At 46.9% G+C, this 25,601-nt stretch overlaps 7 protein-coding genes and 1 long non-coding RNA gene across 8 annotated transcripts; 4 read left to right on the top strand and 4 right to left on the bottom strand.

Annotated features, from left to right (window-relative positions):
- Positions 1-542: 542 nt before the first annotated feature.
- Positions 543-973, bottom strand: LOC137475041 (histone H4). The gene has a single exon (XM_068192021.1). It carries the CDS (start codon positions 942-944, stop codon positions 633-635), a length of 312 nt encoding a protein of 103 aa, XP_068048122.1. The 5' UTR covers positions 945-973; the 3' UTR covers positions 543-632.
- Positions 974-3,942: 2,969 nt separating this feature from the next.
- On the bottom strand, positions 3,943-8,481 carry LOC137475042 (uncharacterized). The gene is made up of 2 exons (XR_010999654.1): positions 7,182-8,481; positions 3,943-5,765 (listed from the first exon to the last, which is right to left on the bottom strand). It is a non-coding gene; the product is annotated as an uncharacterized lncRNA (long non-coding RNA).
- Positions 8,482-13,150: 4,669 nt separating this feature from the next.
- LOC137474736 (histone H2A-IV) lies at positions 13,151-13,918 on the bottom strand. The gene has a single exon (XM_068191553.1). The coding sequence runs from the start codon at positions 13,815-13,817 to the stop codon at positions 13,428-13,430; it is 390 nt and encodes a 129-aa protein (XP_068047654.1). The 5' UTR covers positions 13,818-13,918; the 3' UTR covers positions 13,151-13,427.
- A 203-nt stretch (positions 13,919-14,121) lies between these two features.
- Positions 14,122-23,993, top strand: LOC137474735 (histone H2B 8). The gene is made up of 2 exons (XM_068191552.1): positions 14,122-14,556; positions 23,853-23,993. Exons 1-2 carry the CDS (start codon positions 14,180-14,182, stop codon positions 23,878-23,880), a joined length of 405 nt encoding a protein of 134 aa, XP_068047653.1. The 5' UTR covers positions 14,122-14,179; the 3' UTR covers positions 23,881-23,993.
- LOC137474734 (histone H3) lies at positions 14,563-18,680 on the top strand. Its single transcript, XM_068191550.1, has one exon. It carries the CDS (start codon positions 15,738-15,740, stop codon positions 16,146-16,148), a length of 411 nt encoding a protein of 136 aa, XP_068047651.1. The 5' UTR covers positions 14,563-15,737; the 3' UTR covers positions 16,149-18,680.
- On the top strand, positions 23,251-23,649 carry LOC137474738 (histone H4). Its single transcript, XM_068191555.1, has one exon. The coding sequence runs from the start codon at positions 23,273-23,275 to the stop codon at positions 23,582-23,584; it is 312 nt and encodes a 103-aa protein (XP_068047656.1). The 5' UTR covers positions 23,251-23,272; the 3' UTR covers positions 23,585-23,649.
- A 71-nt stretch (positions 23,994-24,064) lies between the features above and the next one.
- LOC137474737 (histone H2B 7) lies at positions 24,065-24,493 on the top strand. The gene has a single exon (XM_068191554.1). The coding sequence runs from the start codon at positions 24,068-24,070 to the stop codon at positions 24,446-24,448; it is 381 nt and encodes a 126-aa protein (XP_068047655.1). The 5' UTR covers positions 24,065-24,067; the 3' UTR covers positions 24,449-24,493.
- Positions 24,494-24,682: 189 nt separating this feature from the next.
- On the bottom strand, positions 24,683-25,059 carry LOC137474739 (histone H4). Its single transcript, XM_068191556.1, has one exon. It carries the CDS (start codon positions 25,049-25,051, stop codon positions 24,740-24,742), a length of 312 nt encoding a protein of 103 aa, XP_068047657.1. The 5' UTR covers positions 25,052-25,059; the 3' UTR covers positions 24,683-24,739.
- Positions 25,060-25,601: the final 542 nt, after the last annotated feature.

Consider the following 25,601-nt stretch of genomic DNA (forward strand, 5'->3'; position numbering starts at 1 on the left):
TCCCTAGAGCAGCACTAAGGGGTGCTCTTCGCTGTTTGTTCTTCCCGCTCCGTCCCGCCCACCGAATGGCAGGGAAGAGTGCCGCCATTTCAGGAGCTCCCTTCCCCTTCCCGGCCGTGGCGGTAAAAGTAGTGCCGCGACAGCGGCTACGGCAGCGGCGGTTGGCCCCGACCTACCCGGCCCACGGCCTTTGATTTTCCTCGCGTGTGCGCCCCGTCCCTCGGCCATTGAAACGAGGGTCTGGGTTAACCGGGTGGCGCTCCGCGTGGAAGAGACTAGGGGAAATAAAGGCTGTAACTTGTCGAACGTATTTCCCCGCAGCACCGAGTCGGCAGTCAAGCGCCACACGCGTCGCGCCCTCATTTAGTTTGCCGTGTAGAGATCAGCTCCTTCCCACCTACTTGAAAGCGAGACTTTCGCCCTGGGAAGGCCGTAGGGGTGGGGGGGGCAAGCAGCTGTGGACTGGGGGAATAAGCCGAGACTTGAGAATCCCTTCCCCCTTGCCTTGCAAGCCGAAAAGCGAAATAAAGCAGACACAACTAGCGATTAGAAGCTCTTTTTAAGACATTTGTGGGTGGCTCTGAAAAGAGCCTTTGTGTTGTAGAAGCGTTAAAACGTAACAAGAACCGAGTTTAGCCGCCGAAGCCGTAGAGGGTGCGACCCTGTCGCTTGAGGGCGTAGACCACGTCCATGGCCGTGACCGTCTTCCTCTTGGCGTGCTCCGTGTAGGTGACGGCGTCGCGGATCACGTTCTCCAGGAAGACCTTGAGCACGCCGCGCGTCTCCTCGTAGATGAGCCCCGAGATGCGCTTGACGCCGCCGCGCCGAGCCAGGCGGCGGATGGCCGGCTTGGTGATGCCCTGGATGTTGTCGCGCAGCACCTTGCGGTGGCGCTTGGCGCCGCCCTTGCCGAGCCCCTTGCCGCCCTTGCCCCGGCCAGACATGATGCAGCAGTGAAAGTCAGCGACACAATGCATGGGGATTAGCGCCTTTCCCTTTTTTATGGGCGGCGGTCCGACCTGGTTGAGGACTGCGCCGGGGCCGGGCCGGGGCGGGCTCTTTGCGCGCCCTTCCCCCCGCGCGGGGCTTTCGCGCCATCGCTCCCGCCGGAGCCGCTCCCGGCTCGGGCCCGGCCCCGCCGCCGGAGGCCGCTCCCGGCCGGGGCCCGGGACAGGTCCCGGCCGGGGTCACCCCGTGCCCGCCGCGCTCGGCCCGGCTGCCCGGTCCCGCCGGCGCGGCTCTCGCTGCCGGTAGAGAGCGGGGCCGTGCCGGCCGCGGGGCTGCGGCAAAGCCCGGCCAATGGCGGCGGCGGGGCCGGCAGAGCCGCGTCCCGCCCGCGCTCCGCCGCCCCCCGCGCTGCACCGCCGCCATCGAGCTGCGCCCCGACAAAGGGCCCGGCCGGGCGGGGGAGAGAGAGCGGGCGCCGCGGCCCCGCTTCTACGGTAAATGCACCCTTTTCTACCGAAGGCTGAGAAAGTCCGGTATTGTGCTGCGATTTTTCTTTTTTTTCCCTTTGAGGGAGACTTTTTGTTTTTGGTGCCTTGCAGGGAAACCTTGCCCTTCCCACATCTGAGACTTAATGATCATGTGGCTTCGTTGTGTTTATGGGACTGGCGCGCTAATGAAGGAACTGATCAATGTCTCTTACTGATGTACCCATGAAAAAAAATCTACACTATATCTGTGCTTTTAAAGATGTTGCATGTGTTTGATAATTTTAATGATCCTATCCTTTATTGAAACTTAATAAAGCATGATTTTTGTAGTTTCTTTCTTCACAATTTATAACTTTTTGAGCACAAAAAGTGGTCTGGGTGTTATTTTGTGCTGGGTTCTCTGTTGGCTCCATGAGTCCATTGTGCTGCAGCGACTCCTGAAAACCTTCAAGCTTTGCCTGCACACACATCTTTTTACTTTTTCTGAGTTATTATTTAAATTTACTATGAATATATATTTCAGGTATTCTACTTTGTTCTGGAAGGATCATCAAATAAATGCTGTCCCATACAGTTGCTACATACCATCTTGCTTGGCAGGAGTTATCCTCTGGTTAATTATACCTGTGCAGTGCACGGGTTTTGGAGTTTTTTGCTGGTCAGGTATTTCTCAATTTCTTTGATCGTCCCCGTCTTTTCCCTGTTCCCAATGGATGCCTATTACTATGCAATACTTCTTGAATGTGGAAAGGTTTTGCCTGGTAATTTTGCACATTTTTCCATTTGAGCCATCACTGTTTTGTTGGGTTTTTTTGTCCTTTTTCACAACCTTTTCTCAAAAGTTCTCTTTCTCTATCTGTAGACCTTTTGTATGAATTTTGTTTAATACAGGTTATGCTTGGCCACCACCCTGATACGTATTTTCATGTGTAGATAGTTTACCAGTGTTTACATTAGTTTATACCTATTAATATCAAATTACTTGTTCTATGGGTATAGGAAATACATATTTATCTTTGCATATCAACACTGATGATACTTGTAGGACAGATGAAACACTTCCAGTTGTCATGGTCTAACCCCAGCGAGCAACCAAGAGCCATGCAGGCACTTGCTCATTCCTCCACCAGTGGCTCTGGGGAGAGAATCAAAAGGGTAAAAGCAAAAAACCTCATGGGTTGAGATGAAGACAGTTTGATAGGGAAAGCAAATGCTGTACTCACACACAAGAAAACCAAACCAAAACAAAGAATTATTCAGCACTTCCCATGGGCAGGCAGGTGTTCCGCTGTCTCTGGGAGAGCAAGGCCCGATCACTGTAATGCTTACTGGGGAAGATAAATGCCATCCCTTCAAATGCCTTGCCCTTCCTCCCCCAGCTTTATGTACTGAGCACCAAGTGATAAAGTCTGGAATATCCCTTTGGTCAGTTGGGATTACCTGTCGTGGCTGTGTCTTCTTACAATCTCCCAGGCATCCCCAACTTCCTCCCCTGTTGTGGCAGCATGAAAAGCAGAAAAGGCTTTGGCTCTGAGTGAGCCCTTCTCAGCAATACCAGAAACATCACTACATTATCAGCCTGGTGCTCAGCATAAATTCTAAACATGGCCCCGTACACACATGCATACACTGTGAAGAAAATTCACTCCAACCCAGCCAAAACCAACACATTTAGAATCACTGTCTTTGCACATTATTTATCATTACACTTACTCAAGGAAAAAATCCCAAAGATTTATATGTAGTCTTTCCCCTGCTGTCACCGCATTTATGGGTTACAACATAGATAGTACACAATAGAGAACTCAGTCAAACTTCTGCATGACTATAAAACATATTCTTCCCTGCCTATTACTGCTCTTGGTATTTGATATCACATACCTTTTCCTTGGCAGTGGTGAGTGTGGCGTTCTCTCTATTTATCTATATTCAGATGACCTATTTTGGTCTCTTCAGGACCCCGGTAAGAATTATTTTTCCCTTTTCATGTGGCACATTTGGTTTTAATCAGGTTATTTTTGGCAAATCATCTCTATAGCTTTGCTTTAATTTCATTTCAAATGTATAGATGCTAATATTCTTGCAGATTATTCAATTAAATAACTTAATTTTATTTATGTGGTTTAATAAGTATAGTTATTCTGCCTTGCAAAATGCTGGGTTCACCTCCCTTACCCAGTGTTAATTGGCATTTTATCAAAAAGTTGCAATCTCTTTTAGAATCCATTTCTTGATGTTTTTTAGTTCACTAGATCTCTTTGTGTGGTGCTTATTGTGCAGTTAATATTTTTTCCATGAAATTTAGCCTTTACTTACTTTTAAGTCATATTTTCTTGATCTTCTCTGTATTAGACCTCCTTAAATAATAAAGTTTTTATCATTACACAGGGTCCAATACTTTTTAAGTATTCTTAAGACAAACACATATGAAGAACTACAACAGGTGTCAGTGTAATTTGTTCCTAAGCAATACCTTAGCTTCAAAGAATAAACCCCACAGATTATTTAGAATAAATTTTTATTATGGCAAAATTTACATAGAATTCTTGTAGATATGACAGCAATATACAAATACATAGAATAGATTTATGCATTACAGTCTGCTTGTGTTATTTGAGGAAATATTCTATATTTCAAGGTTGTCCATGTAATGCTTACCCAAATTTTTATTTTCTACACCATGTAGCTTAATTTTCTTGTTTTTGGTTTAGAATACTTTATTTGTGTGTTACTTTTCTAAACTTCTTACCAGTATTTGTGGGTATAAAGTAACAGTGTGTATATTATTGAAGTATTACGACACTTCTGAAGATAGACAAAATTAAACCGAAAGGAAGAGCAAACAACCTATTTATAGGAACTCAAACTTTCAATGCTATGGAAAAGAGAAAAGGAGTTCTAAGCAATCTGAATTCACTGAATTCTGAAATAACACTTCATTTCCTATATGACATCTTTTATTTTATGGCCAGTCTCATGTTTAATGTCCAGTGTTCATCCTTCACTCCCGGTGGTTCATCTACATGGATTATTTTTTTACTCAGAACCAACAGGTGAGTATATGGACTACAAATTTTTACCTCTCTATCTATCTATCTTGTCCTGTTAATTAGGACAATAAGAGAAGAGCATGGGCAAAACCTTTTCCAGATGAGGCAGCATTAGTTGGAAGAGCCTGAGCTACGTCCCGTGATGTGGGCAGGCAGTCAGGGCACGCTGGAGTGCAGGAACGGGTTGGAGACGGCAGGAATAAATGAGAGAATGACTCCACTTCTTTGCTCACTCTAGGAGTGTCAGCAATTTAGCACTTCTCTTCCCCTCTGCATCTGTTTTCAATCTCTCATGCTGACATTCCTCCCAGCACCCCTGTCCATCCCAAAAGACAACCATCCCCTTGAGGAGGCTGTTGAAATAATGTGATTTTCAAATCTGTTTTCTCTTTATTGATCTGCTTTTCTTTTCAGGAAAGCTGTTAGCTGAGTGGAAGGAGTTACTGATCTCTCAGAGGATCTGCCAGCACATGTAGTTTCATGTCCTTAGGAGAATTAACATTAACTTAGAAAGTCTCTGTGGTATGTTTTTTAAATCAGCTAAAAGTGTCCTGATGGAAATACTGAAAATCAGAGATGCAGATTTGGTTCATCTCCTAAAACAAAAGCTTATGATAGTGCTACTTTATTTAGATGAAGCATTTGTGAGGGAAAGGAATAATCTTTTGTTGCATCATCTTCCTAGGGAGATGAGCATCCCAGAGCACTATCATATGAAATGTAGAAGCCCAGCTAAAAATGGAGATGGATTTTTGCCAAGAGTGATAATCAACATGACTAGATATTACAGAACATGTCTAATTCCACTGTGAGGAAAAGAAAATATTTTTGAAAGTTAATTTTGCACAAACAAAATTAAGGCTTTGTGCAGCCTACTGACATGGAGACTCCAAGCTGTCAATGCCTGCACAGCCTGTGTCAGCATGGCCAGTGGTTATCCCCACATAATAAATGAGAATCACCCCTTTCACACCTCAACATGTGCCTAAATCACTGCCAGACTCTCTGAAGTTTGGTCAGCTCCATCCTAATTTTCCTTCTCATTCACCTGGACTAATCTGATGAACCTGGGGGAGGGACTGAGTGCCCCTGCGGGTCTGTCTGCCCCAGGGCACAGCAGGATTTCTTCCCGGCTGTGCCTCTGTCTCCAGGCTAACACAGTTACCTGCAAGTGTGCGCTCAAGGCCAGCGCCGATATACGCAGAGTTGCACTCCAGGTGGAAGCTGGACACCAGCACGGATCATGGTAGCTCCTGTCCAGTCACAGTGGAGTCCATCTCTGACAGAGCATTTAAAATTACATTAAATATATGTCGTTTTTACCTATGGTGCTTACATATTACAAGGTAATAACATTTGTCACACTTGTTTCTTTTTCTGTGTAAATACAGTAATTAAATTTTGATCTTATCAGCACTATCCACTGCTGCTTCTATTCTGTATGAACTTCTTGTGGCTACAAGGTCCTTTGGCAATTAGCAGTCTACACACACACACAGACTAATGGGAATTTCACTGTCTATAGACTGGACTTGAACATCTGGATCATAATAATTTCGGTGATCAAATGGCAAATCCAACTATCCTTTTGGTGAGGAACAAAATAAATATTTGTTTTCCTGATATGAAACAGGGAACTTGCCATGACCTGTATAGCATTAATATCTTGGGCTCTCTAGGTGCTTTGGGTGTCATTAAATAACAATAGATTTCAGAATTTTAATTTACTTTTTTCCAATCATTGTTTTCAATTTCACTGCCTGTCCTCCTCTTGTGCCTGATTCCTAACTTGCTCTTCAGAATGGTCTCTCACCACTTTCCACCTTTACTGCACCTTCCAGTTTGATCCTAATAAAAATCTTCCTACATTTGAAAACCACAAATAAATAAAACAAATGTGTTCAATGCTCAGAAGCACTACAATGAAAGTTGCTTGAATGTCTAGAATCACCAGAAAACAACCAGAGAATAAAACAGGATTTTGTATCTTCGTACCATTGTAGCATTGTGTGAAATAGTTCCACCCAGCACAGTGTGCACAATTCTGGCCTCTAAATAAACTATTGCAAAAGGTAAAGAAATTTCTGAGAAAAGTGATAAAGCTGATTTAATGCTTAAAATGGCTTTTCTACTAAGCATAGCAGGACACCTTTAGAACAATGACCACTACTGACTGAAGATGTTCTTGTTTATCTTTACTACCCAGGAGGTCAGTGGTGAAATCTATCAAACTTAGTGAAGTCTAATCTAATAATGAAATTAGTTATAACCAAAAGGTTACTGATATCAGAAACGCTGTCTAAATTCCATAGGCAGGTTTTATTTTTTTTTTTAAGTAAATAGATTCTTACTCTAAAGGCTTTTTTTCAAATCAGAGAGAAGAGAGAAAGATGATGTGTGGAAAGAAGAAATGAGCGCCCATCTCTCTCCTCACAGAAGTCAATTCTGGACTACACAGATGCTTGCACAAACCCTTACATTGCTGGCAAATAGTTCATAAACTGATCCACTTAATTACATGTATGTCCTGAGGATCAAGTTTGATTTTTCCATAAGGTAAAAAACCCCCAAAACCAAAGAAATCTCCTCCCCAAAAAAACACCAGTCCCAAACAAAAAAAAAACTGATTCTACCCTTTCCCCCCACCCTGACCCCAGCCAAAACACAAACCCAAACCAACACACAAAAAACTTACCCTCAAAACAGCTCCTATTCAAGTGCTTAACTGCTTCCTTTTTTTTTTTTTTTTCCTGGGCTTCCAAGTTGCTAGCACCCTGGTTTGTGCTGGTATTCTCACGATTCTCTCAGAAACGACTAGTGAAGGCCATAGAGGAATCCCATGACAGGAGAAACCTGTAGCTGCTACAGGAAGAGGCATTGTTTCCTATTCGAAAAGAGAAAGGAGCATCAATTGTATGCGGAGTGCAGAGAGGCCTGGAACAATCGAGCTCTGGAAGATGTGATACACAGAGGTGCCTCCTGGAGAGGTAAAAAGGTTGGTTTGCATCAGCCTCCTCACTATGGCAGGGTTGTTTCTGTACCTGCAGCCGTGCATCGAGTCGTCTAGGACGGGATGGACAAGGGGAGGGGAAGGATGCAATGATCGGAAGGTCCTGATACAAGTGTTTTATCGTGTAGGGTGGTGCATTGCTCTCTCAGCTTTGAAGCCTGCAGAACCAAAGTAATATTTTCTAACAGAGCAAGCTGGAGCACCTCAGCTGCTCCTTGGGTTGTTTTGGTTTTGTGGCGGGTTGTTTAGGGTCTCGTTTGTTTGTTTTTGTTTGGTTGATGGTTTTCCCCCCCTTATCCCGGGCAGTAGCCGCGGTATAAATAAACGGCACTCAAAAACCACCAAGTAGCAGTTGGAAAAAGAAACACGAGAAGCATTCAAAACACAGGCTGGTTTTACCAGCAGCCAGAGCGAGATGCTCGTCACTCATCGCGGAGCCGTCCAGCGCATGCATCGTCACCGACTGCGGATTAAGGCAAGGAAAACGACTCGGGGGCGCGGTGGTGGGAGGTCGGGAAGCGGCGGCAGGCAAGGCAACCACAGCGAAATGGAGGGGAAGGGGTGGGGGAGGGAGAAAGAGGAGGAGGAGGAGGGAGGGAAGGAGGGAGGGAAGCTGCTTCCCGGGCAGGATTGGTTGGAAATTGCTGCAGCCCAGGCGGGTGGCGCCTGCGGCCCCGCTCCCCGCCGGGCAGCCGAGCCGAGCCGAGCCGAGCCGAGCCGAGCCCAGCCGAGCCGAGCCGAGCCGAGCCGAGCCGAGCCGAGCCGAGCCGAGCCGAGCCGAGCCCAGCCGAGCCCAGCCCAGCCGAGCCCAGCCGAGCCGAGCCGAGCCGAGCCGAGCCGAGCCGAGCCGAGCCGAGCCGAGCCGAGCCCAGCCGAGCCCAGCCCAGCCGAGCCCAGCCGAGCCGAGCCCAGCCGAGCCGAGCCCAGCCGAGCCGAGCCCAGCCGAGCCGAGCCGAGCCGAGCCCAGCCGAGCCGAGCCCAGCCGAGCCGAGCCCAGCCGAGCCGAGCCGAGCCCGGCCGAGCCGAGCCGAGCCGAGCCCAGCCGAGCCGAGCCGAGCCCGGCCGAGCCCAGCCGAGCCGAGCCGAGCCGTGCCGAGCCGAGCCTTGCCGAGCCCAGCCGAGCCCAGCCGAGCCCAGCCCAGCCGAGCCGAGCCCAGCCGAGCCGCGCCGAGCCCAGCCGAGCCGAGCCTCGCCGAGCCCAGCCGAGCCGAGCCGAGCCCAGCCGAGCCGAGCCGAGCCGAGCCCAGCCGAGCCGAGCCGAGCCCGGCCGAGCCGAGCCGAGCCCAGCCCAGCCGAGCCCAGCCGAGCCCAGCCGAGCCGAGCCCAGCCGAGCCCAGCCGAGCCGAGCCCAGCCGAGCCGAGCCCAGCCGAGCCCAGCCGAGCCGAGCCGAGCCCAGCCGCGATGCGGGCTCGGGGCAGCGCTGCAGGCCGGTGGAGCCTCTCCTTCGCTCAGCTGCGCCGCGGGAGTGACGGGGACGTCACGGGAGGCAAAGGGAAAGACGCACACGGGTTTAGCTACGGTCCACGGCAATCCGCTTTGCTGTTGTTATTAGACACACTCGAAGCGGTTTTTGTGACCTGGAAACTGACGCAGTTTTCTGCTGCGTTTCCACAGCTGTAGCAGCTGCAATTGGCTTCCACTTGCACGCAAACGTCCCGAGCGTCAGCATCAATGCCTTCAAAACCGTGTGAATGGAGACAAGTCAACTTCTTACATGTTTACCAAAGTCTAAACTGACCTTGTACTATGTATTTTAGAGAAATAAGCAGTAACTTATTCTTTTAAAAGTACTTTTGGGGTCTAATCAGGTATGGGTTTAAATGTTTAAGAAAAGTAAATTACTAATGGCTATTATTCAAATTATTTACATAGAATAATACCAGATTTGTAAGATGTTCCAACTGTATTTTATTTTGCTATGCTGTGTAAGATTGCAGAAAGACACTAAAGAAACTAAAAATGTGAGTGAAGGAATTTGAGAGTAATTTAATAAAAGAATTATAAAAAGTTAACCTTTGCATAGACTATGTGCTGCAAATGTTCATTTAAGTTTTACAAGGAAGAGCCTGGAGCACTGTGGGGATAGCATTGGTATCAGGTAATTAATTAATTCCATTTACATTTGGTCTAGGTAAACACTCTAGATTGACTACATTATTGATAAAATTTCTAGCCTAAAGCAAATTCTCATTAAAAAAAAAAAAAAAAATTAAAATCACATCTTCCTCTAAGACTTTGGAAGACTGCTTACTACCATGGGATTTGAACTGTATTCCTATCGTATCCTCAACATCATCAAGGTCAACAGACAAAAATCAAGCTTAGACAGTCTTTTTATAAAACAAACTAAAAAAAAAAAAAAAAACCCAAACAAAATATCTCTAAACCAAACCAGCGAAAAACAAACTGAAACAACATGAATAAGATTTTCAGAAGGAAATTATTATCCAAGGACTTTTTCTGTAAATGTTTTTCTTAATGTCACTTTTTTTATACTTGATTCTCAGCATCCTTCTCAATGTTTCTGCAACTGAGCATAGTTTCATTCTGGTTTTGATTTGTTTTATTTTTAAATATTGTCTTGCACATTATCTCTCCCTGCTTTATGGAAAAACAAAAAGCTATCGGGTAACTACAGGTTAAGTAACATTTACTTGGGAGCAAGGAATCAGAGAGATTACACTACCTATGTTACAGTTAGTCCTTTACAGCATAAGGATATATTTTGTGTGGACTTAAAGTTCAAAAGTAAATTAGGGTCATATGATAAAAATGTTCATTTCATGACCAAAAGCATCTGTGATGCAGTGTTCTTAAATCTAAAGCCTTCCTCCTTTTTGATAATTTAGGTTGGCTGGATAGATTAAATTATATTTAGGAAGGGAAATTCCACATCTGCAATGAAATAAAAGATTGTGCTTTCAAAGAACCACCACTTTTAACCCCCATTTGTCCCATACTCAACGAGGTCATATAATAAATTTCTCTCTTTTATTTCCATATTAAAAAAAAAACCTTTCATTTAACTGTGATATGCAGATAGAAAATGTGTTCATTTCTAACAAGCAGCTCCCCGAGGTAGAATAACATATTGCCTTTCTACATTAATTGTGCATGACTGGTGAGGAGAAACACAGATATGCAGTATTTGTACGAAAACATTCCAGGCATAATTTAGCTGAAGAAAAAGAGGATTTAGTACACAGAACTCATCAAATCTCCTGTACTAACAAAAATATCCTTAAACCCATCATGAAAACCCTGTCGCTGGCATAGAGAATGCAGTGGTATTTTAAAATCTCTATATAAGGAAACTCAGCCCATTACATGAGCTGTCTCAAGAAGGAAACATAGCTAGAAAATTGTGAACTTAATGAATTACAATACTGAGCTTAACGAGTTTCTAGTGAGGAACACTATGGAAAAACAAAACAAACACTTCAGACTAGATTACAATCTACACATATCTTATTAAAAAACTGTTAAAATAGGTGTTTTTCAAATGATTTTTAAAACATTAGCAGGGGGCGGGGGGGGGCGGAATAAGGGGAAAAAAAAAAAAAAACAACAAAATAAGCAATTTCCAAGAGAAGCAGAACATAAATACTGAAGTGCCCGAGAAGGAAATATGAACATTATTCTTGAAAAGAAATGCTCCCTCCTCACATCGTGTTTTCAAGGGCAAAAATGAAACCCGAGAGGCCTCTGTTTCAGGAATTTCAAATGGCCCAGTCAGAACCTTGTACAAATCAATTCCCTTCTCCAGGCCCACACAATCTCTTCCTTCTCTACTAAATATACATCAATGCAAGGTTATTTTGCCAAATATGCAAAAGACAGCAAAACTGAAATTATTAAACAAACAAAAAAAATGTCTTGAAGTAGATAAACCTAATTCCAGCCTCAAATTTCAGAATGGTTACTAATAAAGTCCTGCAGTGACTGCTGTTTCAAAGTCCAGCTCCGAATGGTAGATGATTAATATCTAATGCAATTTCTTCCAGCAGCACAAAGATGATTTAAAAAAAGGTGGGGAAAAAAAAAAAAAGTCCTCTGTCTATTTTGGGAAAGAAAAGGAAAAGCCAAAATAACAAACATGGGAAAAAACCCACCAAAGAACCAAACCAAAATAAAACGCCAAAAAAAAAAAAAAAAGAAAGAAAGAACTGAGCAAAGGAAAACAACTCAACGTGAAAATTGTTTGAGAATTATATACCGCTTAGAAACAGACCCCCAATTCTTATCTTGTTTCCAAGCAAGATTTCAGCCGGGCACTCCCACGTTATCTCCCTCGTCTTGAAAAACATTTTCCATTAACACAACGCCCCAGTGACTCACTCCTCCGCCTCCTGAGGCAGAACACCGGAAACAAAAAAAAAAAAAAGGAAAAATAGAAAAATAAGGGAAAAAAAATAAAAACCAAAAAACCCAAAACCCAAAAAGCAGAGTTTTCATCGCCTGAGTTCTCCAGGGACGATTTAAAGAACAAAGAAAATTCGGAGGCTCCCAGCGCTGCATTCCTGCCTTCTCTTGGGGCAGTTTTCCGCATAAATCATTACTGAAGGAAAAACAAACTAAAGCGTCATTTATCTGCAACTATTCTAACAAAGGAGGGAACGCGGTGTTCTTTACAGTGGGGAATTAAAAAAAAAAAAAAAAAAGGGAAAAAAACCCAAAAATTGACCTGTTCGGAGGAAAGAGAGGAAAGAGGAGCTGCCGCCGTCTCCCAGCAGCGCGGCCACCTCGAGGCACCAATGGCGGAGAAGCTCCTCCCTGAAGCTGCCGATCCCTTGCGTATTACCGGGATTTATAAGCCCCTGACACCCCTAGAAGAGGGACGCAGAGGCTGGCGGCTTCAAAGACCACAACTTTCGCATCGCCACGGCCGTGCACTCCTTCTCGGGGTGCAAGGAGCTCCTGCAGTCAAGCAGGGCCTGGCAGTCGTAGCAACCAAGGGCCCCAAAAAAGACAACTAAGGCTACCAAATCCAAAAAAGTGGTACCGAAGAGCTCAGCGAAGCCAAAGGCAGCAGTATCCATGAGACCATAATTTATAACTAAAGGAAACTTTTGCAGAAAAACGCCAGGAGCACTTTTAAACACCACTCATGCTGCCAGAATGAAGGAGAAGGAATTAATCACCAGTTCAAGCCCAGACTAGCACATCACGACTCCCTTCCCGTGCACTGGTGACTTTCTGTAGGGCTGCTACACGAACTGCCACTCGAGCCAATGCTGCAGCTGTCATCACCACCACCCCTCACTTAATTCAGAATACCTGATGCTACCTTTTGGAAGCCCTCCTGGTCTGCGCCCCAGGGAAGCACTTATGCTTATCTTCCTATTGCCTGAAAGCTTGAAGAAGCAAACAAGAAAAACGACGACCACAGAAAGCAGAAAACCGCAGCAACCGCTTCGCAGAGGGCACTCGAGTCCCGCCTGCAGCCCCAGCGCAGGGACAGCCGCGGCTCGCCGGCCCAGGAGGGGCCCCAGCCCCCGCGCTTTGAAAGCCGCGCGCTCCAGCCGCATTGGCCGGCGGCGGCACCGAGCCCGCCCCGCCCTTTGTCCCTCGGGGGAGCGGCGCTTCACCCCCGCGGAACCCACCGGGAGGGAGGCAGCGAGCACAGCCTAGCAGAATCCGCATCTCTTCTTAAACCATACAGCGGTGACTGATTTCAGCCACAGCCTTCACCTTTTATTGGTTTTTAAATAGGGAAACCAACGCCCGCTTACATAAGTACTTTAACTTCTGGGATAAAGGGAGGAAGCTAAAGACCCGCAAGGCAGAACCCAAAGATACATAACATTTTAGATGCCACCCCGAAATATTTTAAGTTTCCCGGTGTATTCCGAGGATCAAGCGTTCCTGCTCTTTCTAGGAAGATGTAGGTGGCTCTGAAAAGAGCCTTTGGGTTGTTTGCCAGATGAGATTTACTTGGCTTTAGCTTTGTGGCTGTCGGTCTTCTTGGGCAGCAGCACGGCCTGGATGTTGGGCAGCACGCCGCCCTGCGCGATGGTCACCTTGCCCAGCAGCTTGTTGAGCTCCTCGTCGTTGCGGATGGCGAGCTGCAGGTGGCGGGGGATGATGCGCGTCTTCTTGTTGTCGCGGGCCGCGTTGCCCGCCAGCTCCAGGATCTCGGCCGTCAGGTACTCCAGCACGGCCGCCAGGTACACCGGCGCGCCGGCGCCCACGCGCTCCGCGTAGTTGCCCTTGCGCAGCAGCCGGTGCACGCGGCCCACGGGGAACTGCAGCCCGGCCCGCGACGAGCGCGACTTGGCCTTGGCGCGCGCCTTGCCGCCTTGCTTCCCGCGCCCGGACATGGCTCGAAATGCAGAAAAATAGAATCGAGTGCGTGAAAAAGCTGCGCGAAAGCAGACAAAACGCCGGAAAAACGAGTAAATACCCCCAGAGCTTAAATGCTGCCCTTTTATAGCTTCCTTCTGAGGTTCGCTTGGACTTCTGATTGGTGGCGAGAGGGATTGTGAATTTATCCAATGGGAATGCAGATGAGAAAGTCGACCAATGGAAGTTGCAATGTATTTGACGTCACGGACCCGAGCTAGCCAATGCACAAGGACAGTGTTGAGTCATCTCATTTGCATACCGTCCCTATAAATAGGGGGAGCTCCGCTCCCGTATCTACGTCGTTCCTGCGGTAGCCAGGTACGGACAGACCTGTAAAATGCCGGAACCAGCGAAATCCGCTCCTGCTCCCAAGAAAGGCTCCAAGAAAGCTGTCACCAAGACTCAAAAGAAAGGCGACAAGAAGCGTAGAAAGACTAGGAAAGAAAGCTACTCCATCTACGTGTACAAGGTGCTGAAGCAGGTGCACCCCGACACGGGCATCTCGTCCAAGGCCATGGGCATCATGAACTCCTTCGTCAACGACATCTTCGAGCGCATCGCGGGCGAGGCGTCGCGCCTGGCGCACTACAACAAGCGCTCCACCATCACGTCGCGGGAGATCCAGACGGCCGTGCGCCTGCTGCTGCCCGGCGAGCTGGCCAAGCACGCCGTGTCCGAGGGCACCAAGGCTGTCACCAAGTACACCAGCTCCAAGTAGGGCGTCTCGGATCGTCACTCTTAACCAAACGGCTCTTTTAAGAGCCACCCATATATTCAGTAAAAGAGTCGATCACAGATTTTTTTCGGTGAGTGATGCTTATACCTGGTAATGCTTTAGTCCCTGGGTTAGAACATACGGTCGGAAGTTCAGACAAAAATGTTTATCCTGTTAAAGTATCCGGAAAGATCTGGGTCATCTTGCCTGTCCTGTTCTGTGAGTTGGTCTCGCAGGTCTATAAAAAGCCTGTTAAGCACCTAAAGAGTTCTAAAACTATTAAAGGTTTCTTTCTTTTTAGAATATTCGCTCTAGTTATCCACAATAACCGTTTGTTGTCCCCTTTAAATATAGATGTCGTTCTGGAACGACTTGGCCATAAGCCAAAGTGGCTTGTTTACCCGGGAACATAGAGCTTGATCTAATAATTGAAAGACGATGTTTAATAAAACCTATAGCGGCAGGCACAAGCAGATGCATTATGGTATAGAGAACAGCATTATTTTATTAGTCCTAGAGATTTCATAAGGAAGCAGTGTACTTTATTAATGTCTCTGACAGAGTGGAACTGCGGCAGAATTAAGAAATCCTGAAGCGACAACACAATAGGAAATTACAAATAAATATAAGAGACTCAAGGAAAAAAAAAAAAAAAAAAAAAAGAAAAAGAAAAAAAAAAAGCAAATATGAGCGCTTTAATGAACCTCAGGTAGTTCGGGATGCCCAGGAAAGGTTGTATTTCGGTAAACGCCTTTCACAAGGGGGTAAAATCCTGGCTGTCCCGGGCAGAGGCCGCGAAAAAAACTACTGCAGAGATAGAGTAAAAACTCCGCGTCTGCCGGCGGGCTGCAGCCGAGGGAGCGCTCCGGACCGTCTCCAGTCCCTCTCGGCAGGGCGGAGCTGAGAGATAAGAGAAAAGGGAGCGCGGCTGCTCCAGCGGGGAGAGGGGAGCGGGGGGAGGGCGGGGAGCGGCGGCGGCGGCTCCCTCCCACCGCCGCCTGCTCCCTCCCAGCGCCGCCCGCACCGCGCGGGATTTTCAAACGCTGCTCCTTGTCCAATGGCAGCCGTCTCTTCGCGCTGGCCAATCACAGCGCGCTGCTGGCTATAAATAGCGGTCCCTGTGGCCGCTTCCCGCTCAGTGCTCCTTCACTCGGCGGCGGCGCGGCGCTTCCTGCGGGAGATGGCGCGCACGAAGCAGACGGCGCGGAAGTCGACGGGCGGCAAGGCGCCCCGCAAGCAGCTGGCCACCAAGGCTGCCCGCAAGAGCGCGCCGGCCACGGGCGGCGTCAAGAAGCCGCACCGCTACCGGCCCGGCACGGTGGCGCTGCGCGAGATCCGGCGCTACCAGAAGTCCACGGAGCTGCTGATCCGCAAGCTGCCCTTCCAGCGCCTGGTGCGCGAGATCGCACAGGACTTCAAGACCGACCTGCGCTTCCAGAGCTCGGCCGTCATGGCGCTGCAGGAGGCCAGCGAGGCCTACCTGGTGGGGCTCTTCGAGGACACCAACCTCTGCGCCATCCACGCCAAGCGCGTCACCATCATGCCCAAGGACATCCAGCTGGCCCGCCGCATCCGCGGAGAGCGCGCCTAAGCTGTTGGCAGACGGTAATTTTGGATCACCGAAAACCCAAAGGCTCTTTTAAGAGCCACCACAACGTCACTAAGGAGCTGTAAATTCCTAGTTATGTGTAAGAACTGGTGTCTTTCGGGTGGCTTATAGTCGAGAGAATCTTCTACGTCAAGTAAGTACAACACAGAATGCTTACATCGTATTAGGAATCAGATCCTGAGTTTTGTCAAACTGCAATGCCGTTAATTATTTAAAAGTGATTTTGCTAAAATTTTTAAAAAGTTTTCTACGTGTTTTTTTCACATGTTATTTTGGTACGTAGGAAACGGTCTTAACTGTTCTCAAAGGGTAGATAACCATTTAAAAAATGAGGGGGTTTTATCTGTTAGCATATGTGTTAAAATAATTTGTTCGACGTGTTCGAATTCGTAAAGGAAGAAATCTTCATAGAATCCTGCTCTCACGATTGGAGAAATGCATTCTAAATGCCTCCTGTGTACTGTAAGTGTGCTGCCTTTATGTCTCTCATTTTACCTTATCGTTTTTCAGTTTATTGCTTTATTATGCCAGCAGCAATTTTGTATTTTACCCTCCCCCTTTTTTATTTTTGGGAGGGCCTGTGGGACTGTTTCTGAAAGTGTAGAAGCTCCTTTCCCGCCTTCCCTGGAAGAACTCTCCATCGGTGCTTTCCTCAGTGCTCTGTCATTCCTGGTCGTCAGCGACGTCCCGCGGACTCTGCCATTTCAAGCACCGCTGTTTATTACCGAGATAAATGTATTTCTAAAAATGTTGGGTGGGGGCGGGTGGAATATAAGGTGGATCAAGGCAAGGATGTTTTCTGAGTCGTTTTTCTAAGTCTTGTGCTCCTTGCTGGTATCTTGTCTAGGACCACACGTGTGACATCTTTAATGGTTAGAGATTCTAGGTTGCATGAATCTTCTCTGTCGTTATTGAGGCTCCCAAGAAGATGCGTTGAAATTTCCACAGACAAAGTATTTTCCAAGAAGTATCTGCTTGAAAACTTCACCAGTCTAGAATAATTTCTGAATGGCGGCTCTTCCCTATTCATCGTGTCCGGTGATTTTTGTGAACCTACCTAAAAAGGATTTCTCCCTGACTGTAAATTCAATCCCTCCCCGCCCCGGTCTCCAAATAATTAGATCTATAGTTGCCTGAAAAATGTAAACTTCTACAATTATTTCAGACTTTATGGCACCTTTATATATATCAATGCTACAGGTAGTTTTATGTAATTTGAGGAGCCTGCTGTTCCAGTGGATTATTGGAAATTATGTCCATTTAGTTTTTCGATGCTAAATGACTACCCGCGGCTTTACAAAGCTGTTGGATTGGGTTAGACGCAGCCTGCATTTAAACTAGGAAATAAGGAGCCACTGAGAAATGCTTAGAGGAAATATATCTCCTGGAAAGCCTGAGATTGCACGGCTCACTTAAATCTTAACTGCTGATAAACTTCATTTTAAGAATATTTCTTTCTCTGTGTCAGAAACTTGGACTCTGCAGCAAAATCTGACCAATCGAGTGCCTCGACACCATTTTCTTTCCTGTGTTTTTCTCACTTTCAGCCATTTTCTGTTTCTGAACCTCGGAGGGTTAAAAGGGAGGGGGGAAGGTATCGGGAGTAATGCTTTGGGAATTGAGAAGTCTCTGCTGTGACTAATTTATGCTCCCAGATTTGTTCATTGACATATGACTTGTGTTCTTCTGAACAGATTTTTTTCTTCCTGTAGATTGCTACCGGGACTGCAGAAACTGGTTTTAGTGAAAGCTAACTAATTTCATTTTACTGAGATGGCCAAAGATATGTTTACCTGGACCTGTTCGTATATGCTTACAAGAAGAAAATAATGTAAAATAGCTTTTTCTAACAGTTTATTTAGAGTAGTTTATTAGTTTTGTTGATATCTTATATAAGCCATTGGGCAGAGTAATTACATTTTAGCAAAATGTAGCATCAGAAATGATGGGGGTTTTGTTTTGGTTTTGGGTTTTTTTTTGGCATGTTTAAAAAACAAATTATAATTGAGTAGTAAGACAGGGAAAAAGGTTTTATTTGCCTTTATCTCTTGTCACACTTCCTCTAGTCTCTTGAAAACCTCAAATTGTTTTACTAAATTAAGTATTAACTGAATTCATTCAGAGAGAGTTGCATGCTCGAATAGTAAAAAAACACTTAACCAATTCATCAGCTGAGAAAGGAAAGGTGTGCAATGCTTTTTATTTTTTCAGGGCTTATATAAACTCTAAATTAATACTGCCTGAGTCTGAAGTAGTTTTGGTGTGTAATACACAGCAAATGGGTGGCATGTAGACACAGGTGATATAGCGCAAGATTCCCTAAGTGCAAGTGAGAATAAAAGTGGAACTTCCTCTGGTGCCAGCAAGGTTCAGCTGCATTTCTTTGCTTTTTGCAGGGGAGCCTGAGATAAAAGAATGCTGCCAAGGGAAAGCTGGATGTGAGCAAGACCTCTGTGTTGAGCAGTTGAGCATTGCCTTGAGACTTGCTGCTGGTAATCAAGGTGTTTTTGCAGGTGATTTTAGATGCTCAGCAAGATATTTGGCTAGGACTGTTCCTGGCCCTTTAGCCATCCTCCATGAATGAATCATGGCCTGGAAGAATGTTCTTATCAGTCCAATGGGTAAAACAGAGCATAGCTACTGACATTCTGCCAAAATACTTCATTTCATTCATTTAATCCAAATACATAAAAGGTCTGGTGACAGCATCTTTCTAGAACAAAAATATTTGAATCAGTCCTACTTGACAGCTATTAGTTTCTGAAAAAAAAAATCAGAACAGATAAATAGCCATATGAAAGCAAGGTTCTCATTTGAATTAACTATTGTAGTGTATTTGTCTTTTATTAGTTCTCAGCTTACAGCCTGAGTTGGGTGGATCTGTAGAATGACCACTACCCCAAAAATTAACCTTCAGTCCCACACAGGCCACCCAGCACTCAACTCCCAAGCCCATCAGTTGCTTCTGATCAGTTGTCTGGGTTGTTTTTTTGGTTGGTGTTTTTGGTGTTTGTTTTTTTTTATTATTTTTTTTATTTTTTATCTGACATTACCTCAATTCTTGGAGTTGTTTCCTTGATCCTTTCTTATCTTTTTCATTCTACTTTTGGGTACATTAGCAGCATTAGCTTTTAATAAAACCTTTTGTTTTGGTCAGCTCTTGTGGCCTAATGCTACAACCACTCCAGCCACTAATGCTAAACTACTTAATACATCATGAGAATATGCAGAATACAGTTAATGAAAATTTCCTATAAAAAGACTATGAAGTAACACAAGATTGAAAGCTCTGTTCTCAGTGAAGCTGTTATGGCAATACCAGGGTTTAGTAATAAAAGGACAACAAACCAGAGGAACATTAATATATAAAAGCAACGTTTTTGTAACTTTGGTAAAAAAACAAGTTTGAATTAAACCCATTTGTGCATAAAACAGTGTAAGCCCTTCTGGCTGGTGGCCTCAACCCCAATCTTTGATGACTGATAGGGATCAGAGAAACAAATCCTGCAGTTCCAGGGACACTGGGGTGGCAAAAGACATTCTCCAACCTTGCTCACTCCATACTGTTGTCATCTGTGCCACCCATGGTGCCCTGCATCTCAGTCTAAAGGTGCTTTTAGGTTTGCCTTCAGGTTCAAAGAGCCACAAAGTCTAAAGCTCCAGGGCCGCTGGTGCCACCAAAGACATGCCAAGGTGAGTGTGGCACTGCCTCAACACTGCTTTCTCCACACCTTTCTCTTCCAGGGCATCCGTGGTGCTGGGCACTTCAGCCTCGGCCCAGGCCTGCTCTTGGGGTAAGGTGTCAGAGCCACAAAATCCACACCTGCAGGGACGCTGGGGCAGCAAAGGCCAGGTCAAGGGCAGCGTGGCCCTGCTCCAATGGTGCTCCCTCCTCACCTCTCATCTGGGTCACCTGTGGTGCTTTATCAAGTTTACATGTATTGACAATGTTCAGTTCCATATCTGGTTCCCCACCCTTCGTGTTCTTTTACCCTAAAGCACTGTGAGGTTTTAGTCCATTAAGGTGATGATGCTTTTTTAGTGGGCTTCATCACTTTGTCTTTACACGTCAGCCAAATCTGTACTCTGCTATGCTGTCATCTGTTCTCATGTGAGTTAAATGTAGTTAAGATATTAAAATATCTGATTATAGATCCTCTGTGTCCTTATTGCTTCTTTCTCTCCACTTTATTCTTGCTCATCACTATTTCTGAAGATCAGTGCCATGAGTATTTGATGCATTTATGAGTATCCCCTTTCTCTCTGCATATGGATTTTCATGTTTTATGTTATTCCAAGCACAGCACTGATCCATCAGGATGGAGCTGTAAAGCTATACAAAATTTTGGTCTGTAAGAGCTTCAACTTGTGATGCCATCAATAGGAAAGTAATTGATCCAGAGGGCACATGATTTATTTTTTGTAAGTGTTCTATATGATCCCATGGATTTTAGGACAGTATGCCAATGTTGTAATGAACATAAGGACCTAGAGCCAAAGGACAAAAAAGTGCACACAAAACCCAAAAACAAATAAACAACAACAAAAAAAAAAAGTATTTCTGAGACATAACTTTTCAGGAACAGCCAAAAGTCAAATATAAATCTTTGTGTTTTAGATACCAATTCAGTGTGCTGAGGTCTGAACATTTCCTGGATTAATTCCAGCTACTGATAGTATTTGAAAAACAGGTAAGATCTTCACTGCACCAATGCAATGATAAGTAGCACTTGAGAATTTCTGAATGCTTTGCTGCAGTCAGCTAGCTCTGTTAAAATCCTTGTCACACTGACATTGTAGGACTTCTGAGCAACAAACAGGGACAGCTGCAATTCCAGTTAGTAATGCTGTGACATAGAACATTAAGGAAGGTTATATTCCCCTCCTTTTTCCTAAATGAAATATGCTGTTGGTTGCTGAAACTGAATGTTTGTTTTCTTTTTTTGGGTCAGTTTTGATCTTCCCATCAGTTGTCCCAGGCAGACTCATCTGACAGGTTGTTGTTTAGTGTTTAGGAAAAAGGAACATATTTGGAAAAAATTAAGATCACTACATGGATATGGACTAGTCCACCTCCAGGAGAGATGCATTTAAGAGTCCAAGAGTGGTGAATATGCCGACACCAAAGAAAAATTGAGGGGTTGCCGACGTTTGTCACTCGTAGTCTCCTTTGGTAATCTCTATGCAGGCCAATATAACACAGAAATATTTCCAGAACAAAAGTGTCACCTCACCTCTGCATCCAATGCTTGAAAACTGTAACAGTTTGCAGCATTTCCAGGCCAGCCCTGGCTGGTTTTTGTAGTTGTTTAGGCAGGTGCATGCAGAGTCTGAGTTCACCTTACAGCAGCAGCAGCACGAGTGCAGCCTGCACAGAAATAAAATGAAGAGTCTGAGTTCAAGGCTGATTATGTGCTGTGAGGACTGAATTACAGTTGTGTGTGTCTGTGTGCATGTGTACATGCAGTCATTACACACTTTCAAAAATCTGTAACTGGGATCTTTTAAAATGGGAAGAATAGGAAGTTCTTAACCTCCTTATAAAATTCATGTGGTTTAATGGCCCTGAAATGCCTGGCTGCAAGACTACATTGTAGAGGTATTTCATAATACACAGTATTTTGCAAGCAGCTGTATATGTTGTATTTTAAGATCATTTTCAAGTAATAAAACCTTTTATCCTCATGAGTTTAGGGGGTGGGGTTGGTTTGCTGGTGGTTTTTTTTTAACACATTATTTATGAGCCTCCCTGAGACCCTCCATGAGCCTCTACCAGGTATTTACTGTTGCAAAAGGGATGGTATTCTACTCTTCCTTCTCTTGGATATGTTTCCACAACTGTTTCATTGCTCCATGAGTGCTAATGTTTTTTACTTGTGAAAATGAGGTTAATATCAATATAAATTAGTTTCATAGCATCTGTGTCAGGAAGGAAAAATGTATTAATTTATGCAATTCTGCCTTAATCCAGTAAACTTAGTGGTACTAGAACATTGATCTGTTTTTTAGTGTTGACTGTAAAAATATGTGTAGCATTCCTATTCTAAGTGGCACATGTTTAGCAAGGAGATAGCCCAAACATTAGCATGAGAAACTGGAAATAGTCTTTCATTTTCATTACAGTGCAGAACAAGAATAGGCCTCCTACTTCCCTAGTAGGAAGCATTCCCAGAAGATGTCGTTGCAAGCAGTGGCTTCTTCCTTACACGCTCTTCTTTTGGAATTCTCTATGCTCTCAGCTTTCCTAGAAATGCTCAGAAATACGCTAGACAGGTAAAGGAATGACAGACAAGATGTGTATGTTAGCACTTGTGTTTCCAGGGAAACAAACAGAGCCCAGTAAAACAAACACAGGGCAAAGAACTATTCACACTTTAATCCTCACTAAGGAAATTGGATATTACATTTTAAAAAAACGGAAAAAAGGAAAAATCCTCAAGCAATTACACGGCTTGAGCATTTCCTTCCCCTCCTATTTTAAACAAGAGTAATTTAGTAAAAGAAAGAAGCTGTAGGTCGCAGAGGACAAGGTTGGCAGAGATTATATAAATTCTCCCGAGGAAGGTGTCTATGCAGGCAAATGATAATAACAAAAAAATGAAAAAGGAAGACTTGAAGCGTCCAAAGCAAAAGCAGCTGCCGAGATGAGCGGGCGGAGAGGCGGGGCGGGAGCGCAGGGCGAGCGCCCGCATTGGTAGGATTTTGCCGCAGACCCGCGGGCAGCGGGGAAGGAAGGTGAAAGGGATGTCGGAAGAAAGTGCCGCAATCCCTGCTCCAGCTGCTGGCGGAGACTCGGAGCTGCTGGGGAACTGTCCCCGCGCGGGGGGGCACGGCCGGGGTGGGGCGGGACTGGACGGGAGAGCAGCGAGGGCAGGGCGCGCTGCGAGCGGGGCGGCCCCGCTCGGGAGAGGCGGGCACGGCGCCGGGAAAGCGCCGCGGCGGCACGAGCGGAGCCAGGCGCGGGGGGAAGGGCGGGAGCGGCAGGCGGGGACGGGGAAGGACACCCCGCCTCTGGCTGCAGTCCTCAACCAGGTCGGCTCCCGGGTAATAAAGGCACGCCGGGGGCTGGCGGTGGTGCATAGGAAACTTTTGTAGCGCTCGGTACCATGTCTGGCCGGGGCAAGGGCGGCAAGGGGCTCGGCAAGGGCGGCGCCAAGCGCCACCGCAAGGTGCTGCGCGACAACATCCAGGGCATCACCAAGCCGGCCATCCGCCGCCTGGCTCGGCGCGGCGGCGTCAAGCGCATCTCGGGGCTCATCTACGAGGAGACGCGCGGCGTGCTCAAGGTCTTCCTGGAGAACGTGATCCGCGACGCCGTCACCTACACGGAGCACGCCAAGAGGAAGACGGTCACGGCCATGGACGTGGTCTACGCCCTCAAGCGACAGGGTCGCACCCTCTACGGCTTCGGCGGCTAAAGCTTAAAATAGTTAAAATGCATACTCTTAGAAACACCAAGGCTCTTTTCAGAGCCACCTACAAATCTCATGAGAAGAGCTGTTGATTACTAATTTCTGTGTATCTGTTACTGAGGTTTCTAGAAAATGCAAACACGTTACAATGGGTAAAAATTTTCTAAATGACAAAAACTTATAGGGCTAAGATTAGTGACGGTAAACGCACTAGTAAATTCCACCCAGCGCAGTTTGCATCACGCACTGATATTTTTTTATTTCTTAAATCCAGGACCCTAACTGCAACTGGGATAGTGTAAATGCAGCGCCTGAGCTCTGGCGGTTACAGGACGGAGGTGCCTGAAGTCACGTTGGTACCTTTTACTCCAATAGGAATGGAACAATTACAATCCTCTAATTTGCATAACGCCGTTATAAATAGGGGGAGCAGGCGCCATTTTCGATGTTGTTGTGCCACAGTGACGATCCTGAAACAAAACATTAAGGATGCCTGAGCCGGCGAAATCTGCTCCGGCACCGAAGAAAGGTTCCAAGAAGGCTGTCACTAAGACGCAGAAGAAAGGTGACAAAAAGCGCAAGAGGGCAAGGAAAGAAAGCTACTCCATCTACGTGTACAAGGTGCTGAAGCAGGTGCACCCCGACACGGGCATCTCGTCCAAGGCCATGGGCATCATGAACTCCTTCGTCAACGACATCTTCGAGCGCATCGCGGGCGAGGCGTCGCGCCTGGCGCACTACAACAAGCGCTCCACCATCACGTCGCGGGAGATCCAGACGGCCGTGCGCCTGCTGCTGCCCGGCGAGCTGGCCAAGCACGCCGTGTCCGAGGGCACCAAGGCTGTCACCAAGTACACCAGCTCCAAGTAAAAGGATAATGATCTATAAACCAAACGGCTCTTTTAAGAGCCACCACACGTTCCTAATAAGAGCTGTGATTGCTAATACCATAGGGGTTTTTTTTTGTATCATGTGGATTATGTAATTCGAATGCAAAAACAAATACCGTTAAAGGTACAAGATACAATTACACAGCTTCTGAGGATTCCTTTTTTATGCATGACTAACTCGAGTGACTACAAGCTCTATTTGTGAAATCTGTGTGTGGCTCTGAAAAGAGCCTTTGTGTTTCTAAGAGTATGCATTTTAAGTATTTTAAGCTTAGCCACCGAAGCCGTAGAGGGTCCGACCCTGTCGCTTAAGGGCGTAGACCACGTCCATGGCCGTGACCGTCTTCCTCTTGGCGTGCTCCGTGTAGGTGACGGCGTCGCGGATCACGTTCTCCAGGAAGACCTTGAGCACGCCGCGCGTCTCCTCGTAGATGAGCCCCGAGATGCGCTTGACGCCGCCGCGCCGAGCCAGGCGGCGGATGGCCGGCTTGGTGATGCCCTGGATGTTGTCGCGCAGCACCTTGCGGTGGCGCTTGGCGCCGCCCTTGCCGAGCCCCTTGCCGCCCTTGCCCCGGCCAGACATGACTAAATTTTCACGATACTCGAACGCAGTATGCCGGGAGAATCCCCTCGCCCCTCTTTATGGGCGGCGGTCCGACCTGGTTGAGGACTGCGCCGGGGCCGGGCTGGGGCGGGCTCTTTGCGCGCCCTTCCCCCCGCGCGGGGCTTTCGCGCCATCGCTCCCGCCGGAGCCGCTCCCGGCTCGGGCCCGGCCCCGCCCCCGGAGGCCGCTCCCGGCCGGGGCCCGGGACAGGTCCCGGCCGGGGTCACCCCGTGCCCGCCGCGCCCGGCCCGGCTGCCCGGCCCCGCCGGCGCGGCTCTCGCTGCCGGTAGAGAGCGGGGCCGTGCCGGCCGCGGGGCTGCGGCAAAGCCCGGCCAATGGCGGCGGCGGGGCCGGCAGAGCCGCGTCCCGCCCGCGCTCCGCCGCCCCCCGCGCTGCACCGCCGCCATCGAGCTGCGCCCCGACAAAGGGCCCGGCCGGGCGGGGGAGAGAGAGCGGGCGCCGCGGTCCCGCTTCTACGGTAAATGCACCCTTTTCTACCGAAGGCTGAGAAACGGGATTAATATGCTAC

The sequence above is a fragment of the Anomalospiza imberbis genome, chromosome 5 (assembly GCF_031753505.1).
Source record: "Anomalospiza imberbis isolate Cuckoo-Finch-1a 21T00152 chromosome 5, ASM3175350v1, whole genome shotgun sequence".
NCBI classification, from domain to species: domain Eukaryota; kingdom Metazoa; phylum Chordata; class Aves; order Passeriformes; family Viduidae; genus Anomalospiza; species Anomalospiza imberbis.

Coding starts and splice junctions, on each gene's coding strand:
- LOC137474736 (XM_068191553.1), bottom strand. CDS start 13,817: ATGTCCGGGCGCGGGAAGCAAGGCGGCAAGGCGCGCGCCAAGGCCAAG.
- LOC137475041 (XM_068192021.1), bottom strand. CDS start 944: ATGTCTGGCCGGGGCAAGGGCGGCAAGGGGCTCGGCAAGGGCGGCGCC.
- LOC137474738 (XM_068191555.1), top strand. CDS start 23,273: ATGTCTGGCCGGGGCAAGGGCGGCAAGGGGCTCGGCAAGGGCGGCGCC.
- LOC137474735 (XM_068191552.1), top strand. CDS start 14,180: ATGCCGGAACCAGCGAAATCCGCTCCTGCTCCCAAGAAAGGCTCCAAG. Junction 14,557..23,852: donor ACCAAGTACACCAGCTCCAA/GTAGGGCGTCTC, acceptor TCTTAAATCCAG/GACCCTAACTGCAACTGGGA.
- LOC137474734 (XM_068191550.1), top strand. CDS start 15,738: ATGGCGCGCACGAAGCAGACGGCGCGGAAGTCGACGGGCGGCAAGGCG.
- LOC137474737 (XM_068191554.1), top strand. CDS start 24,068: ATGCCTGAGCCGGCGAAATCTGCTCCGGCACCGAAGAAAGGTTCCAAG.
- LOC137474739 (XM_068191556.1), bottom strand. CDS start 25,051: ATGTCTGGCCGGGGCAAGGGCGGCAAGGGGCTCGGCAAGGGCGGCGCC.